The 17,853-nt window shown below is 33.8% G+C and overlaps 1 protein-coding gene across 2 annotated transcripts in view; it reads right to left on the reverse strand.

Moving 5' to 3' along the window:
• CAAP1 (caspase activity and apoptosis inhibitor 1) overlaps positions 1 to 17,853 on the reverse strand; it is a 57,415-nt gene that overhangs the window by 22,435 nt on the left and 17,127 nt on the right. For both annotated transcript variants that reach the window (XM_037060615.1, XM_037060616.1), the window contains one exon: positions 8,931 to 9,004. In XM_037060615.1, the coding sequence (XP_036916510.1) occupies positions 8,931 to 9,004 (74 nt within the window). The remainder of the gene's footprint in view (positions 1 to 8,930; positions 9,005 to 17,853) is intronic.

Below are 17,853 nucleotides of genomic sequence, written 5' to 3' on the forward strand. Positions count from 1 at the left end.
GGATAAGCAAACTGTAGTACATTCAGACGACAATTGAGGATTATTCAGCAACAAAAGAGCTATCAAGCAACAAAAAGACACAGATGAACCTCAAATGCACATTGAACAATCTAAACAGACTGCATACTATATGATTCTAGCTGTATGACATCCAGAAAAGACAAAAATAGGCAGCAAAAAGTTTACTAGAAGTCTGGCGGAGGGTAAGTGGGAGAGATGAATGGGCAAAAATATACTATCTATGTAATACTGTAATGGTGGATACATGTTATTATACAGTTATCAAAGCCCCCCAAAAATAAAACACAAGGAATGTTCCCTAATATAAACAATGGACTTTAGTCAATAACAATGTATTAATACTGACTCATCAATTACACCAAATTTTCCACCATAAAGCAAGGTAAGTAATAAGGGAGACTGGGAGAAGATAAGGTAAGTCAGTATACAGGAACTCTGTACTTTCTTTTCACTCATTTTTTTCAGAACTAAAGCTATTTCAAAAAATTAAGGAATATTAATTTTTTAAAGAATTAAAGTCTGCTATCTGTAATCTCAACTTGTGTCAACTATATGATGTGATGACCAAAACTGCTAGTTAAATCAAAGACTACAGTATGGGATGTGTAAAAAGGTCAAGAACTGAGAACAAACTCTAATTTCAAGCCTGATGTTTATTATTCCTTTGGCAGCTGCACTTCTATACAAGTACTTTTCTCAATGAACTAGACAAGAACATAATGACTGGAACACACAGAGGATACAAAGAGGAAGTAAATACCTGATGAAGGTTTGGAGCATGTAACTTCCAGGGTAGTTGTTCTAAGAGTATGTCTAGAAGCCTCTGAAATACACCACAAGGTAAAATGTATAAAGTGCATGTAATTTTTGGAAAATTTTATTTATTTATTTTTTGAGAGGGGAAAGGAGGGAGAGAGGAAAAGAAAAGCATCAACGTGTGGTTGCTCCCTGCACATCCCCTACTAGGGTCCTGGCCTACAACCCAGACATGTGCCCTAGACTGGGAATCAAACCGTGACCCTTTCATTCACAGGACAGAACTCAATCCACTCAGCCACACCAACCGGGGCTAAAATGTGTATAATTTTTTAAAAAATGGAAATAAACATTTCTCTCAAAATACTGAATCAAATTCTTTGTAATTTCATTCTTGATAAAACATGCAGGGCATTATGCATCCAAAAGCCTCAACAGTTTACTTACAAAAAAAAATCTAGAGAAGTCTCACATTTCAATACAACAGAGGGGCCTTCAAAAGATACAGAAACAGTATGGGCTAATCTGCCATACAAAGTGTAATTTTCACCCTTTCATTTAACTACTTACTCATACAAAGAGACAAATTAAAAAGCAGGGAGGATCCCATTTGGTGTCACTGCTGGTAATAACTTGTGAAAAGCTCAAAGGAATGAGAAAAAAATGTAAATTCTTAAGGAGCCCTGATGGTTATACCACTTTCCCCTTCACCAATCGCTGAATTGGACAGCATTTCCACTGAACAAGTTTTTAAAAATCCTTTTAAAAAGTTAATTCTTTTTGAGAAGTTGCATTCCGTGAATGCTTATTTATACAGCCAGTCAAGAAGGTAAACTAGGTTAGGAAGAAAGGAATTAGACTCATGGTTTATCAGTGGTACACATGCTTCTCTGCTTCTACCTTCAGACAGCCAGGTAAACACCTTCTTTTCAGTCCCCCACAGCTTTCTAGCACGCATGCCTACACTTAGATACACAGAGGAAGAAGCAGAACAGAGTTCATCTGCCAATCCAGGGATTTCTTCAGCAATATATACATGGTAGGCATGGAAAACTCTTGGCCTACAAATGCTGCTTATTTAACTGATAATCTTTATTCTATCTTTGCAAAGCAACAAAAGTCTCTGATGGTATTTTTCTCATTATCTTTTGAATTTTGTATAACTGTATTTATTCCTTCAGGTATGGTTGTGAAGTTCTTTTCAGCAAAACTCAACATCTTTTTAACTGCAAATTGATTTCTTTTTATTCTAGTTCCTCTACTTACCCAGCTTTGCCTCCCCTAGTGCAGCACTACCTTAAAACAGTAACAACAGCAACAAGCACTGGATTTAACTAGGTTTTTGCATTTATCCTTCACCTTGAGGATTCAAATAGTTTCATATAGATTTACATTTAACACCTTGGCTAAATGATGGCAAAATCTCATATCGCATTTAATTTTTTAGAATTAAAAAATGTAAGCTATGGACATTATCAATGCTTTATGATAGCCTGAGAGAATGGTCTCAACGTCACTATCTAAACAAACCTACCAGTGAAAACAATTTTAAGTACCTGCCACACTATATTTTTATTTACTAATAAATTAATTCATAGTATTACAAGCATATATATGCACTCAGACGTTTAAAAAAAGATTTAAATACATAAATTTATATATATTTACTTATTATATAAGCTCTGGTGTTTTCTTTCTTCATCCTCTGGGAGTGACCTGGGTTACTCCGCCCTCATGAACACCCAAGGCTCCGCACCTCACAGGTAACAAGTGCAAACAGACCAAAACATTATGGCTCAAGAAGAACAGCTCAAAGCCTCAGAGCCAATACTTCTAAGTGACCAAGTGATAGCAAACCTATGGGATGTACACTTCAAAACACTGATGATCAAGATGCTCACAAAACTGATTGATTTTAGTCACAAATTAGATGAAAAAATAAAGGTTTCACTAAGTGAAATGAAGGAAAATGCCCAGGAAACCAATAGTGAGGGGAAGGAAACTGGGACTCAAGTCAAGGGAGTGGACCAGAAGGAAGAAAGAAACAACCAAACAGAAAAGAAGGAAGAAACAAGAATTCAAAAAAATGAGGAGAGGCTTAGGAAGCTGCAGGACATCTTCAAACGTTCCAACATCCGAATTATAGGGGTACCAGAAAAAGAAGAGGAAGAGCAACAAATGGAAAACTTACTTGAACAAATAATAATGGAGAACTTCCCCAATCTGGCTAAGGAAATAGACTTCAAGGATCCAGGAAGCTCAGAGTCCCAAAGAAGTTGGACCCAAGGAGGAACACACCAAGGCACATCATAATTACATTAGCCAAGATAAAAATGGAGAGAATCCTAGAAGCAGCAAGAGATAAGGGGACAGTCACTTACAAAGGAGTTCCCATCACACTGTCAGCGGATTTCCCAAAAGAGACCTTACAGGCAAGAAGGGGCTGGAAAGAAGTATTTCAAGTCATGAAAGACAAGGACCTACATCCAAGATTGCTCTATGCAGCAAAGCTTTCATTTAAAATGGAAGGACAGATAAAGTGCTTCTCAGATAAGGTCAAATTCAAGGAGTTCATCATCACCAAGTCCTTATTATATGAAATGTTATAGGGTCTTATCTAAGAAAAAGAAGACAAAAATATGAACAGTGAAAGGACAGCAAACTCACAGTTATTAACAACCACACCTAAAACAAAAGCAAACTAAGAAGATAGCTAGATCAGGAGCAGAACCATAGAAATGGAGAATACATGGAGGGTTAGCAACAGGAGAGTGGGAGGAGGAGATGGGGGAGAAGGTACAGAGAATAAGTAGCATAGATGGTAGGTAGAAAATAGACAGGGGGAGGGCAGGAATAGTATGGGAAATATAGAATCTAAAGAACTTGTGACACCTGGACATAAACTAAAGGGGGGGAATGACAGGAGTGGGTGTGCAGGGTGGAGGGAGTGAAGGGGGGGAAATGGGACAACTGTAATGGCATAATCAATAAAACATTTAAAAAAGGAAAAAAAGAAAACATCTTTTTCCTATTAAGCTCTAATTTTCTTTTTTTTGAAGTTATTGTTAAGAAGATAATTCTCAAAGATAATTCATTAACTCATGAACTAGAAAGCCAAACTATAATCTCATGAGGTAACTACATTTTTAAAAAAACAACATGTCAAATTAGGTGTAATGCTGTACATCTGAAACTTCTAAAATGCTACAAACCAGTGTGTCACAAGAATTTTTAAAACATGTAATATTGGACTATTTAGTTAGAGGCACTGATCTCTTTGCCATTAGAATGTCAAATAAAAAAAATGACAACAGCTAACACAATAGCCATCCAGTGTGAATAAATCAAAAGTACGCCTAATTTTTTTGTCACATCTGGTGTGCTGCAGAACTTCAGTAATTAATTAGTTCATGTGTGTCATCAGATGAAAAAGGTTGAAAATCACTGTTATAGCCAATGTTATCTCAATAGAAAAAGAAAAAGTGGCAAAATTTGAGCCTAACTAAAGCAAAACTCTGCCTGAGAAAGCTAATGCAGAACATTCAGAGTAAAATGTAGTAAACGTCTTATTGATTTTGATCATTTTATATACCATAGGGTTAGGTACTTTTTAAAATTATTATATTCAAATGTACGCCTTTCAAGGAACCATCATATGGCTTAAAGACTAAAATCTTCTTCTGTACTAATAGAATTAAAAAAATATGTAGTGATATAAAAGTTGTATATTTGATTCTGGTCCCATTAAACAATCTAAGAAAACAGTTATTAAGCACTCTTCTCAAGTGAAGACACTGCACTAGGCACTGGTATTTGCAAAATGTGACAGCTAGAAAGGAACTTCAAAATCAAGGCCAAACAGCCAAACATTGCTCAATCAGCTCTACAACAGTGCCACCAAGTGGCCATCTATGTAACATGTGTTCAATCACCTTTAGCAATAGGAACATATTTCAGAAGGCAGCCCACTGCATTTTGTTACTTGAGATTCTTTGAAATAGTCAAATGATAACTTTATCTGCTGGCCCTATTTTTATTCTCAAAGGCAACACAAAGCAAGCCTAATGACTCATCCATTTGAAAGCCCTTCAAATATTTTCAAGAGACCTCAACTTTTATCTTCAACCTAAATACCCACATTTAACTTAGGTTATTTCTTATTTATAGTTTAAAAAATTTCTCCTAAAAATTTCCAAGAAGGAATGCAAACACAAGAGCTTAATTCTTGAAGTTACAAAGGAAAATAATTTTCAAAATTACACATATCCCTCAGTTGTAAACTATAAAGCAACAATTTAAATACTTATTTTAATATTACTGAATGAAGCTAATTTGTTTACAGATAAATGTATAGAAAAACTCATGAGCATTAGCAGAGATTTGATATTTTTTAAATATTTTCTATAAATTTAATACCTTTGACAAATAGTAGTTTTCATTTGGTAAACTACAGCACAAATAACTAAATTTTTAAAAATTACAAAAATCATTATTATTTTAATAGCTATCACCAATAAATCAACAAACAACAAGTGCTGGTGAGGATGTGGAGAAAGGGGAACCCCTCTGTACTGTTGGTTGGAATGCAGATTAGTACAGCCACTGTGGATAGCAGTATGGAGGTATCTCAAAAATTTAAAAATGAATTTATCTTTTGTCCTAGCGATTCCACTTCTAGGAATATATCCAAAGAAACCCAAAATACTAAGTTGAAAGAACATAAGCATTCTTATCTTCATTGCAGCATTATTTACAATAGCCAAGATATGGAAGGTACCCAAGTGTCCACCAGTAGATGAGTGGATGAAGGAAGGAACTACGGGACATTTACAAAGTGGAATACTACTCAGATGTAAAAAAAAAAAAAAGAAGGAAATTTTACCTTTTGCAACAGTACAGATAGACCTGGAGAACATTATGCTAAGTGAAATAAGCCAGTCAGAGAAAGACAAATACTGTATGTTTTCACTCATATGTGGAATCTAGTGAAAAAACTGCACTAATAAGAAAAACAGACAGACACATAGAGAGCAGATTGACAGTTCTGGTTGGGGAGGGCAGTTAGGGCATGGAGGGATCAAACAAAAAGAAAAAGGACTCATGGACATGGATTATTTGGGAGTGAGGGAGGAATAAGGGGAATAAATGGTAATGAAAAAATACAATTAAAGAAGAAACAAATAAAAGTTGAGCTAAATAAGCCTTTTCAAGAACACAATCCTTCGAATCACCTAGAAACTAACACAAGATCTCAGGCTTGCATGTGCTCACAAACACAGCTATGCTAAGATGAAGAGCAAAGCTGTACCTGGTGTTTCTTCTACAACTGCTCTCCTGCTAAAAATGAACAACTCAGGAAAATAAGCCCAACAGAAGAATTTCTGTGTAACTACAATCAACCAACCAGTAGATTACACTTACATTTAAATAATGTTTGCACAACAAGGTAAATCTTCAGGTATTAATCCATTACTAAAGTGTGATATAAGTCAGTATACAATCTGACACTCATCGTCAGCACAACCAGCTACATAATGTTATTTACTATAAACAAGATGAATGAAACCAGTACTAAACAAAGAAATGCCCATTTCAATTTAACTCAGTTAATATTTATCAATATTTGAGTGTTTTAGAAAATAAAAACTGAAAATATAATTTAAATAACCTGTCAGCATCATACACCATTAATAGGTCATCAGGTAAGATTTATTTTATTCTGAAAGAGCAGAGAAAATTTAATGCTGCTTTATATTTTGGTCGACTGAACAAAGGGTTACTTTAGCAAGTAAGCTTCAGTGAATTTTCTTAAACGACCAAGCCATTAAATAAAATGACAACGCATTCACAAGGAGCATTATATTGTTTTTATGGAGCTCACTATGAGCAAGAATAGCTTGCTATGAGAAAAAAAAGAGAGAGAATATTAAATCAATTTTGAAAGTTCTGCATATTAAGAATAGGCCATTTTAATTCATTTAGAAAAAAGACAATAGTCTTTTTTTTTAGACTTCATTTATTTATTTTTAGAGAAAGGACGGGAGGGAGAAAAAGAGGGAGAGAAACACGGATAAGCTGCCTCTAGCACTTGGTCTGCAAGCCAGGCCTGTCTGTGTCCTGACTGGGAATCAACCTGGTGACCTTTAGGTTCACAGGCTGGCACTCATTCCACTAAGCAACACCAGCCAGGGCAAAAGGTAATCATTTGTACTGAGCCTACCAGAATTCCTATTTCCAAGCAAGTTATTTGCTAGCTGGTTCATATTTCAGCTATACAAATATTTATCTGGAACATGTTCTACATAATTGAATCATCTAGATAATTTATGTTTATCCTGTTATGCAATAAAACGTTTTATATTTTAACCATTTTTCACAGATATTTTTCTAAAAGACTTTACTTATTTCCCTGTTTTCTGTAAAAAAAGAGTTGAAACTCAATTTAATCATTTTCTACAAAGTTGCAACAAGAACTGTACTGTACAATGGTACTGCTGTACTTTGGTCTTGTGTTTTCTCACCTCTGCTTACTGTCACTTACTGATGACAGTGTGTTTTTGACAGTTCTGGTGCCTGAGTGAGAACCTTAAAGTGGTCTATAAAACCTCCTACGTATAAAAACTTTGTGGTATCTGGCTACTCTGAGTCCTTTCTCTCTCCGTCTTTGCCTCTATGGTTGGTTTTCAAACTACTTAAGTTACCAAAAGAAAAATCAAAGCAGAACAGGCTGTTGACATTGGGAAGGGAGTTCTAAAGAGCTCCAGGTGCCTGAACATGGGAGCAGAAAAGATCTTCCTTTACAGGCAGCACTAGCTACTTTGTACAATGAGGTCTCTATTCCCTTTTCCATAGGAACTGTGATCAGCCTGTCCATTCTAGCTCTTTTCTGTCCTTCACCTAACATTCTTCTCTCCAGATGTTCTAGTGGTATGATCTACACAGCCTGCTCATTTCATGCAAAGAATGGAAACAAAGGCAGAAACAACAGCAACATTGTCTAATTATAGATACACATGATACAAGAGCTCTAAGACTAGGACCACATTTTATAAAAATGATGTGTGCTCAGTAGTGTTTATATGTGATAAATCAATGTAAATGAAAACTACGAATCAGAGTTTCTGTCTATGGAGGGTGCTCTGAAGTAGCGTAAATACAAAGATGTAACTTTATCTGGCTGGAGAGGAGGCTAACAAAACAGAACTTCTGAAATCACTGGAATTCTCAAGACCATCAGAAATATTTATAAAGCCAATAGCATATAAGTTAGAATTACAGAATATCTAGACTTTGTTCTCTCTATATATAAGATGAATAAAGCACAAAATTATTTAACTTTTTTTCACTTTGTTAATTAAGCATTAGTGACATAGACCACAGTTAAAAAAAAATTCTGCCTAAATAAACTGATAACCCGCTCCTCTCTACCAAATAAGTTTCTATAACTCAAGTCTTAGAGAAACTATTCTAAGTTCTCAAAGATTAGTTACATATATAATAAATAACAAATCTCTTGGCTGCAACAGGTCATCACTGCTCCATAGTAATTTTAGCAGGAAAAAGGAAAAATGTGTTTTTTGAGTAACTAATAAAAATTTATTTTACTTTCAATTTCCTCAACTAGGATGTGAAGAAACAAACAAAAAATACATCTAAAAATTATCCCTATTGATTTACTTGGCTTGAATAATTCACAAACTGCCACTTCTAGTAACCGGTAACACTAAAAACTACCGATTTATAGAAAACAATACATAAGGAAGTAAACAAGGACAAAACATCTCTGCAACAGGAAAAAAAGAAAGTTATCCCATAAGTTATTTTTTTCCACATACAACCCAAAGCTATCCAATTAACACATCTCTGTATCTTACAGCTAAGGATACATAATAAAGATTCCAAATTCACACTATTTAAGATGACCACTTTCTGATGGCGCCTGCAACCATATATCACTAAGGCAGAACGAACTACTCCAGTGGACTCATCAAATGCAAGATGTAGCTTTTACTCTTTAGATCTTGGATAAGATAAATTTTTTTTCTCCTATCTGTAAAATGAGGATAAGCTGAAACATTGTGAAAATTTATTATTGGTAAATGCTTACAATCTTCAGGTAAATGTTACATAAAACTTAAGCTCTTGATTCATACCTTGTTTTACTTCCAAACCTTCAGTTTGCTTGTTCTCTCTCAGGGACGAAGAAGAATCTATACAGATATCTTGTCTGAGGAATAAAAATAAAAACATTTTTTAAAATGCCATTTAATCAGATAATATTTACAGCTCCGTATCTAAGAATTAGGTTAGACACTAGGGAAGACACACTGCATTCTTCTACCCCCAGGGTACCATTTAGTCCACTATGGAAACTCAGAAACATGTATAGAAGTGTCAGAAACAGCAACTATAAACTACCACCAATTTAAGCAGTATACTTTGTAAAGTCAAGGGGAAAACCTGAAAGAAATAGGGAGGTAATTTTTATTCCCTTCCAATATTTATCACAGTAGTTAATGGGGGAAATCACAGATAAATCCAATAATTTTTCAACTTCAATTGTTAAAATTTAATGAGTACTTTGCAAACTATTTTACATTCATCTAATTTTGTATCTCAAATGCTTTGATGTCTACAGTACATGGGAAAATTCATATTTTATATGTCACATACATACAGAATCAAAGTAAATAGATTAAGTTCAAGAGCATGCGCTAAAAGAGTTTTGACCTACCATGTTCTGTAACGAAGCTGCAAACTGAACTAATGTTCTTTCTTAGAGGGTATTATTACCATCTTAACATTGATACTATAGTTTTCAGCAACAGTCAATGTAATTTATTTCAAATATTCAAAATTATTATTTTCTTTCAAATAAATATCCTTCTGAGAATTTTTATACATACATATAAAACATATGTATAAAAATATACCTTCTGAGAAAATATAAGAATATACCTTCTGAGAATTTTTATACATACATATCCTAAAATTAACATACTAAAATTATTTAGGAAATTTCCTTACTTACAAAACTAGTCTAAAAAAAAAGTTTAATTTATTTATTTTTAGAGAGGGGAAGGGACAGAAGGAGAGAGGGAGAGAAACATAAATGTGCAAGAGATACATCAACTGCTTGTCTCTCTTATGCATCCTAATCAACCAGGGACTGGGCCCGCAACCCACACATATGCACTGAGTGGGAATCGAACCTGTGACCTTTCACTTTGTGGGATGACACTCGACCAACTGAGCCATGCTGCTCAGGGCTGACAAAACTATCTCTATCCACTTAATAACAATTCCGTAATAACCAAAAGATGAAGACATAACCATTTCGCTGAGAAGTTTATAATATTATTTCCAGTTAACATATTTGGAACTTACATTTTTGTTCTATATTAAAACTCTACTAATACATGCCTACTAATACAAGCATGAACTCAAATAGATGTTACAAAATAATCTAAATTTGGCATTAATTATAATATATGAGACTTATAATTGAGATAGTGCTGTATTATGTATTTCTTTCTGTCTAATGCCACCCACTCAGGTATTTCTCTCTCCCTGGAATGACTGGTGGATCCCAAGGAGGACACCGACAATACTTCTAGACAACCCAGGGCAGAGCGAGTGCCAATATACTACAGTAACAGCTTTCCACAGAATAAAGTTAAACGTGCTACCTCAAGTCTTATAGTCAGATTAGATTTTAACCTACTTGGCAGCACTAATCTAAGTATCTTCCTTTAAGTAAGAGAAAATGTTTGCTCTTATACATCCTCGATGAACAATCAATTCTTCTTCTAAACATATACAACCTAATTTACAAAAAAATGATTTGAGCAAAAATGTAATGTAACATTACTGTTAAAAAAGGACCATGAACATATGAAATACCCTAAGAAAGACACAACAACACCCATATATTCTAATGAGGATGTATAACCTATATTATGAGGTTATATCATCAGAAAAACCCCAAATGGAAATGAGTAATGTTCTATTAAAAGGGGAGAGAGGAGTTAAATGCCAATGTTATAAAAGACAAAGAGAGGCTGTGGAAGTATTCCAGGTTAAAGGAGCCATGACAATTAAATGTTTGATTTGACTTCAGAGTACTGAACTGGAGAAGGGAAAACAGTATAAGGACTTTACTAAGTCAAAACACCAGTGGGAGATTAGATGGAAGTATTGTATCAACGTTAAATTACTGAAGTTACACTGTACTGTGGTTATATAAAACAGATCATCACCATGCTGAGGAAAAGTACAATGTAATATTGAGTGATAAAGTGTCTTGAGGTATGTAACTTAGCCTCAGATGTTTGAAACACACACACACACAGAGGTGTGCAAACGGAAGAAAATACTAATCATAGGGAAATCTAGGTAAAGGGTATATGGAAGTTTCTTATACTACTCTTTTTCTTGTGACATTTTACTAAAACAAATTATTTCAAACAAAAATCTTTAATAATAATGCAGTAAAATGCATTACTTTTTTTTGTCAAAGTCCCTCAGATTCCCTTCAAATAAAACTGGATTCCTCAAAAAAAAACCTATCTGCTTTCATAAAAAATTAATATTAGTGACCAAAGTAAACTTTTGTAATGTTGTTTTATCCTAAATTGGGTTTTATCAGGCTGTTGAAGAAAGTCACCAACAGAACTTCAGACTGTAGGTATAGTACACCACCTTGTGTCTGAAAAGTGAAAAAGTAGATGGTTTTACATCAGTACCATCTGAAGCTAAAAAAATTTCATTTGAAAATTTAAAATCTAGCTATTTTTCCAAGATATAGACTTTTAAACTAAAATCATCATATACTGCATTCAGAGTTCTCTAATACAATTTAAAGATCTTCACCCAAGAACATGAAAAAGGAAAGATATACACATATACACACACACATGTTCAGAAGGTATCCAGCCATTTAATAGGGAAAATGGAGACACTTCTTGAAGATACAAGAAACATTATACTTAGGAGAATGACACCTCAGTCCCCTTCAAAGTAGGCACCTTGGGACCTCACACATTTCTCCCAATATATTTTCTTGAATCTCACTGATAGTCTGAAATCTCTTCCCTTTCAAAGGCAATTTCAGTTTTTTTTTGTAAAGCCAGAAGTCACAGGGCACAAAATCTGGGCTGTAGTGGGGCTGAGTCACCTGGGTGATTTGATGTTTTGCCAAAAACTCTGTAAGAAACATGATGCATGGGCAGGCATGTTGTTGTGATGAAGCAGCCAATCACCAGCTGCCCATAGCTGCGGCCTTCTGAATCATCTGGATAGTTTCCATGGAAGAATGTTCAAGCTTAACACAAATTTTGATGCAGATTCATTGCTCTACTCAGTTATTCTAAATGTAATAGCCACAGAGTACACATACTCAGTCAATGGCATCTACTCCCCAACTAACTAGTACAGCGAAGTCATCATTGTTCACATGCACACTCCAGACCACTTTCCTTGGCTGCCTGGTTACACTGATGTAGCATAAACCTTTTATTATATGAAGGGAAATGTCTTAAACTACAAGAAGACTACATGTACATATGAAGCCTTTTATTTCTTGTTTTATGAAAATTAAAAAAAATAGTCCCAGATAATGAAATGAACTAGGTGTCAGTGTTAGGAAAACAAAAAAATTATATTTAAATGACATTTAAATATTTCTGATAAACAGTTTAATCCCCCAAAATTTTATAACAACTGGGAAGAGAGAAGAGAGAGAGAGAAAGGGGGAGGAGAGAACACTGCTAAATCTGGTTTGGGTTAAGACTCTTGCAATGATTTTTATTATACCTCTTTCCATTAAGAAAAAAAAGCTCATTTTTAAATTTTTCTAATTGCCTTCTCCTCTCTACAATGCTCCTTTTAAAAGCAGCTTAATTTACAATCTTGGCCTTGAATTTTAAGTGAGTCTAATATGTATCTCTGGGATTTAAGTGCTCAAACCAGCATCAATTCAAATTTCATTCTTTACTCCAAATACATTTCCACTCTTGATCCTTTCTACATACAATTCGATGAATTAGTTTTGTTTTTTTTTTAAGTAAGAGTAGTACACTGGGGAGACGTGCAGATCTTAAGAACAACCATGTCAATTACTAAAGGCTTAAAATATATTTACAAACAGAAAAAGAAAGTCACTTTCTTGTCTAATTGAAAAATACTAGGAAGATACCTCAACAAAAGGATAAAGAGGACCAAACCAGCCAGATTCTTCCTCTTTTACAATAGCTAGTCAGCTGACTGAACAGGCTAACTGGCATAACAAAAGATATAAACTGATTATCTTCACTCTCCTGAGAACAAAAACAGAGGCTGAAAGAAGCCACCTACCATTCCAGGAGTTTTCGACTATTAAAAATTAAGAGACAGGCAAAGAAACTAGAGTAGCCAAAGCAATTCAGAAAAAGAACAAAATTGAACGATGCACATTAGTAGATTTCAAGACTATAAAATTACTGTAATACTGAAGAAAGAATAAGCATAAATTAATGGAACAAAGTCCAGAAATAGGCAAATACTTATATAGGAAACAGTTTTTGAACAAAGTTGCAAAGGCAATTTAGTGGAATTGAACAAATGATGCTGGTGCAATTGGATCTCTATATAGATACAATTTTCAATTCACATTTTGCACTATGTACAAATGTTAACTCAAAATATTCACAGCTTTGGCTGGTGTGGCTCAGTTGGTTGGAGCATCATCCAGTACACCAAAAGGTTATTTATGGGTTCGATTCCCAGTCAGGGCACGTATCTAATTTGCACTTTTGATCCCCAGTCAGGGAGCACAAGGAAGGCAACCAATTGATGTTTCTCTCCCACATGGATAACTCTCTCTCTTTCTTTCTCTCTCCCCTTCCCCTCTCTCTAAAATTTAATGAATATCCTTGAGTGAAGATTAAATAAAAATAAAAAAATTTTAAAACCCCACAGACTTAAAAAAATGTAAACACAGAAAACTTCTGGAAGAAAAAAAAAACTTTGTGACCCGGGGTTAAGCAAAAGCATGATCTATAATAAAAAAAAAATGGATAAGTTATATTTCACCAAAATTAAACACATCTGCTGTTCCAAAGAAATGTTGAAAGAATACAAGTTAAACCACAGACTGGGAAATAAAGTATGTGCAAGTCACATATCTGATAAAGAATTTGTATCCAGAATGTATGAAGAACTCCCAAATCACATTAACAAAACAAAGTACTCAACTTTCAAAATTTGTTAAACATTAACAGTCACTTAACCAAAGGAGACACACAGATGGCAAATAAACACAACACTGGTGTGGCTCAGTGGGCTGGATGTCATCCTGCAAACTGAAAGGTCCCCAGTTTGATTCCCAATCAGGGCACATGCCTGGGTTGCTGGCCAGGTCCCTGGCAGGGGGCATGCCAGAGGCAATCAGCCATCAGTCAATGTTTCTCTTGCACATTGGTGTTTCTTTCCCTTTCTTTCTCCCCACCTTCCCCCTCTGTAAAAAAAAAAAAAAATCAATAGATACTCAATATCATTAGTTACAAGGAAAAACAAATTAAAAGCAGAACTACATAACTATTAGACTACTTAAATCAAAACAACTGGCAAACAGACCTCTCATACCTAGTATCGGGGAGGATACAGACATCACCCACCCATCCCATAGGTACTTGGCCAAGGAAAATGGAAAACTTATGTTCACACAAAAACTTCTATTTGAATATTCATAGTGGCTTTATTTGAAATTATCCGAAACTGTAAACAACTCAAATGTCCTTTCTATTTCTTGTCCCCAATAGTATAATTCAAAGAATCAGTTACCATTCTACCCTTCTCTGATCTACGACTGTCTTAAGGATTCATTTTATGATCTGCTCCCCTACAACTCCAAGTCTTTGTGAACAGGCAATTCCCTAAACAGGGGGCTCTATTCTACATAAGAGCAACCAAAAGAAATCAGAGGAGTCCTCTTTCTTCTATCCTTATATTCCTATGTTTTCAAATCTTTTTACAATTCAAAAATTAGCATGAAATTACAGTGTTAAACACATTTAAAGGTGTAAACATCCTACTACTTTGAATGTGGAAACCTATCTAAGCATTAGTTCACGATGTTGTCAAGCACTTGGAATACTTTTTATAAAGGTTTTCTAGAAAACTTATCCTGTTAGTTCTGATAAACTTAACCTATTGTGTAGAATACTCGACCTAAGTATTATAGCCTAATAACAACATATAAAGGGCATATAAATGGAGTAGACAACCAATATTTTACCCTTTACCAGACTAAAAGCTCTCTATAATACATCTACGTGTTAAGACAATTTAGCTTATACAGTAATGTCAATATAATAAATTGCATTTGTGAGAAAAATCCTTTTATGCTTTAAACTTTATGTACTTAATTCCCTTGATTTAAGCATTTTATAATAAATGAAAAATTAGACACTTATAAGCAACAAATTGTTTTTTAAAGAGCAGCCACAGTAAGTAACAATTAAAAGTCACAGTGGATTATTTCACTTTGTTTAGGCTTTCATAAAAGGTATGAGGAGAAAATCCCCAACGCTCATCAGTATATAAAGTGGAATTTTAGGAATAGTTATTAACAGATTCAGAAGAAAAACTCCAAAGCAAATACATTTTTCAATGTTTACCATATGACAGGCACTATTCTAAGCACCTTAAATCTTCTCACATCATTACAATCCTATGTAATGGGCACTGACACCACTCCTGTTCTCCAGAAAAGGAAATTAAGGCCCGAGAAGTTAGGTAATTTGCAAGTTCAGAGACAGTAAACTGTGGAATTATCCTGTTAAAAATGGAGGCAGTTTTTACTTTAGAACTTCATTCTTTACATTTATGTAGACTTCCTATTGCTTACAGAAATAGTTCTCCAAGTAGTAATATCTAAAAACTATACTTAGCCATATACATAGCCTAGATACATATGGCTATACATCTCTCAAAGTGCAAAGTGAGTTTTCACTCAGAATCTGACCTCAATGTCCCTGAGGAAAATACTTTTTTTTATTGGGGAAACTAAGATATGCTATTAAAATCATTAAGACAGAATTGTTATTTTAAAAGTTGAAAATTTCAATAAAAAGACAGACATGAACTACAAAAGAGGAATAATCTTCAAGAAATGGCCTGAGAAGTTGGGAACGAAAAGGCTGAAAAGCAATATTTCTAATTGTGTATCTTTTTATATAATTTTGTACTACTTCAATTTTTTAACCATGCCCAAGTATTTGCCTACTTATTAAAAACAGTTAATAGTATGAATGAGAAAAAAGATGAAATAAAAGGTAAAAGCAGTTGACAGAAGATGAATGTACAGAACAAATTTAGTGAATACTTGAAGTCTAATCAGAACCATAAAAATATTATTCTGCGTGAATCCTTGATACTTGAAAAGGGAAATATGGCAAAATAAAAATTAAAATAGGGTCTTAGAGCCCCTACTGTAAAAGTTATAGCAAAAAAATTCCAGATGAATCAAAGATTTAAACATTAAAAAAACCATAAGGTTAGTATTAAGAAAGTATGAAAAATGCTTTTCATAATTTCAGACTAGAAAAGGCCTTTTCCAGATATAAAACCCAGAAACCAAAATAGGCTGATAAAATTAAACTATGTTAACATAAAATATTTATGCAGGTAAAAACAAACAAACAAACAATAAAAACCATAAACAAAGTAAGAAAAAGCAACAAGCAAAAAAATAAATGTAACTCATATCACAAATTAAAATCAAGGGTGTTTATGTATATATAGAGAGAGTAAATAAACGACCAAGAGTTCACAGAAAATTTTATAGCCCTGCGATCACTCACAACAGAATACAGTGGGAGTGGAAACAGGGGAGGGACGTAAGGATGGCTGGGATGGAGGGGAGGGGTAGGAAGAAAAGACAGAAAACTGTACTTGAACAACAAAAGAATTTCAAATGTATTTAATAAACATAAAAATAAATAATAGGAGAATACAAATTAAAATTCCAATGAAATATTATTTTTAACCTATCACATGAATAAGAATAAACATGTCAGGTAACATTATATTGGCTAAAGGATATGAAAGCATGTACTCTACATTTGAAGGGGAGGAGTATAAATTGATTTAAATTCTATGTGAGTATGGTAATACCTATTAAAATTCCAAAGGCCTACACATCTGAACCAACAATTAACTTCTAGGTATTTATGCTACATATAATCACAGAAGAACAAGATTACTCATATAAAGAGATATTTCCAGAATTTGCAGTAACAAAAGAGAGTAAACAACTTAAATGCCTGTTGATAGACTGTTTACGTTTTGCTATATCCAGCAATGGAATAGTTAGCATACAGTTATGTATAGGAAGCCTCGTAGGTACTAGGTAGAACAAAATCCAAGAAAAAGACATAGTATTATACGGAAAATAAGTTAAGTGAAAGAAACTACAGAGCAGTGTGCACAGTATACTACCATTTGTGGAAAAGAAAAACTACACACACACATATATTTGCAAATGTATGAAATTTTTCTGGAAGGATATACAAGATACTGGTTTACTATGGCTGCTTATAAGGGAGAATGAGAAATAGCAAAAAAAAAGAGACTTATTATGGAACAATAATAAACAGAAAACAGGAAGCTACTCATTTTAAAGGGTAGAATAACTTATAGGCCATTTAAGAAATAGAACTATTGCAATATTAAAGTCTAGTATACTCTAACTAATAATGAGTACACTGTAAGAAGTAACATGTTCTAAATGACACCAACTTGCTCTTTTCAACCACTTATATTTTAAGAACATTTCAGATTTATAAAACAGGTAATTAAATGGAGATTTTAAAAAATTCCTACCAAAAAACATTCACTTTACAAAACAATTTCCTGTGAACTGTACTTGGTATTTAAATATCCTAGTAAACATAAAATAGTTCAATTTACAAAATTTTTTCAATTTATAAAATCTCTAAGACCAATTTAAAAATATCTTATTTTTTCAAAAGTTAATCTTCCAAAATTGGAACTGAATAATACTATTCTAGAACATGACCATCCTCTGCTAAGAAA

This window comes from Sturnira hondurensis, unplaced genomic scaffold (genome assembly GCF_014824575.4).
Source record: "Sturnira hondurensis isolate 20B ecotype Veracruz unplaced genomic scaffold, ASM1482457v3 Scaffold0012012, whole genome shotgun sequence".
NCBI lineage: Eukaryota > Metazoa > Chordata > Mammalia > Chiroptera > Phyllostomidae > Sturnira > Sturnira hondurensis.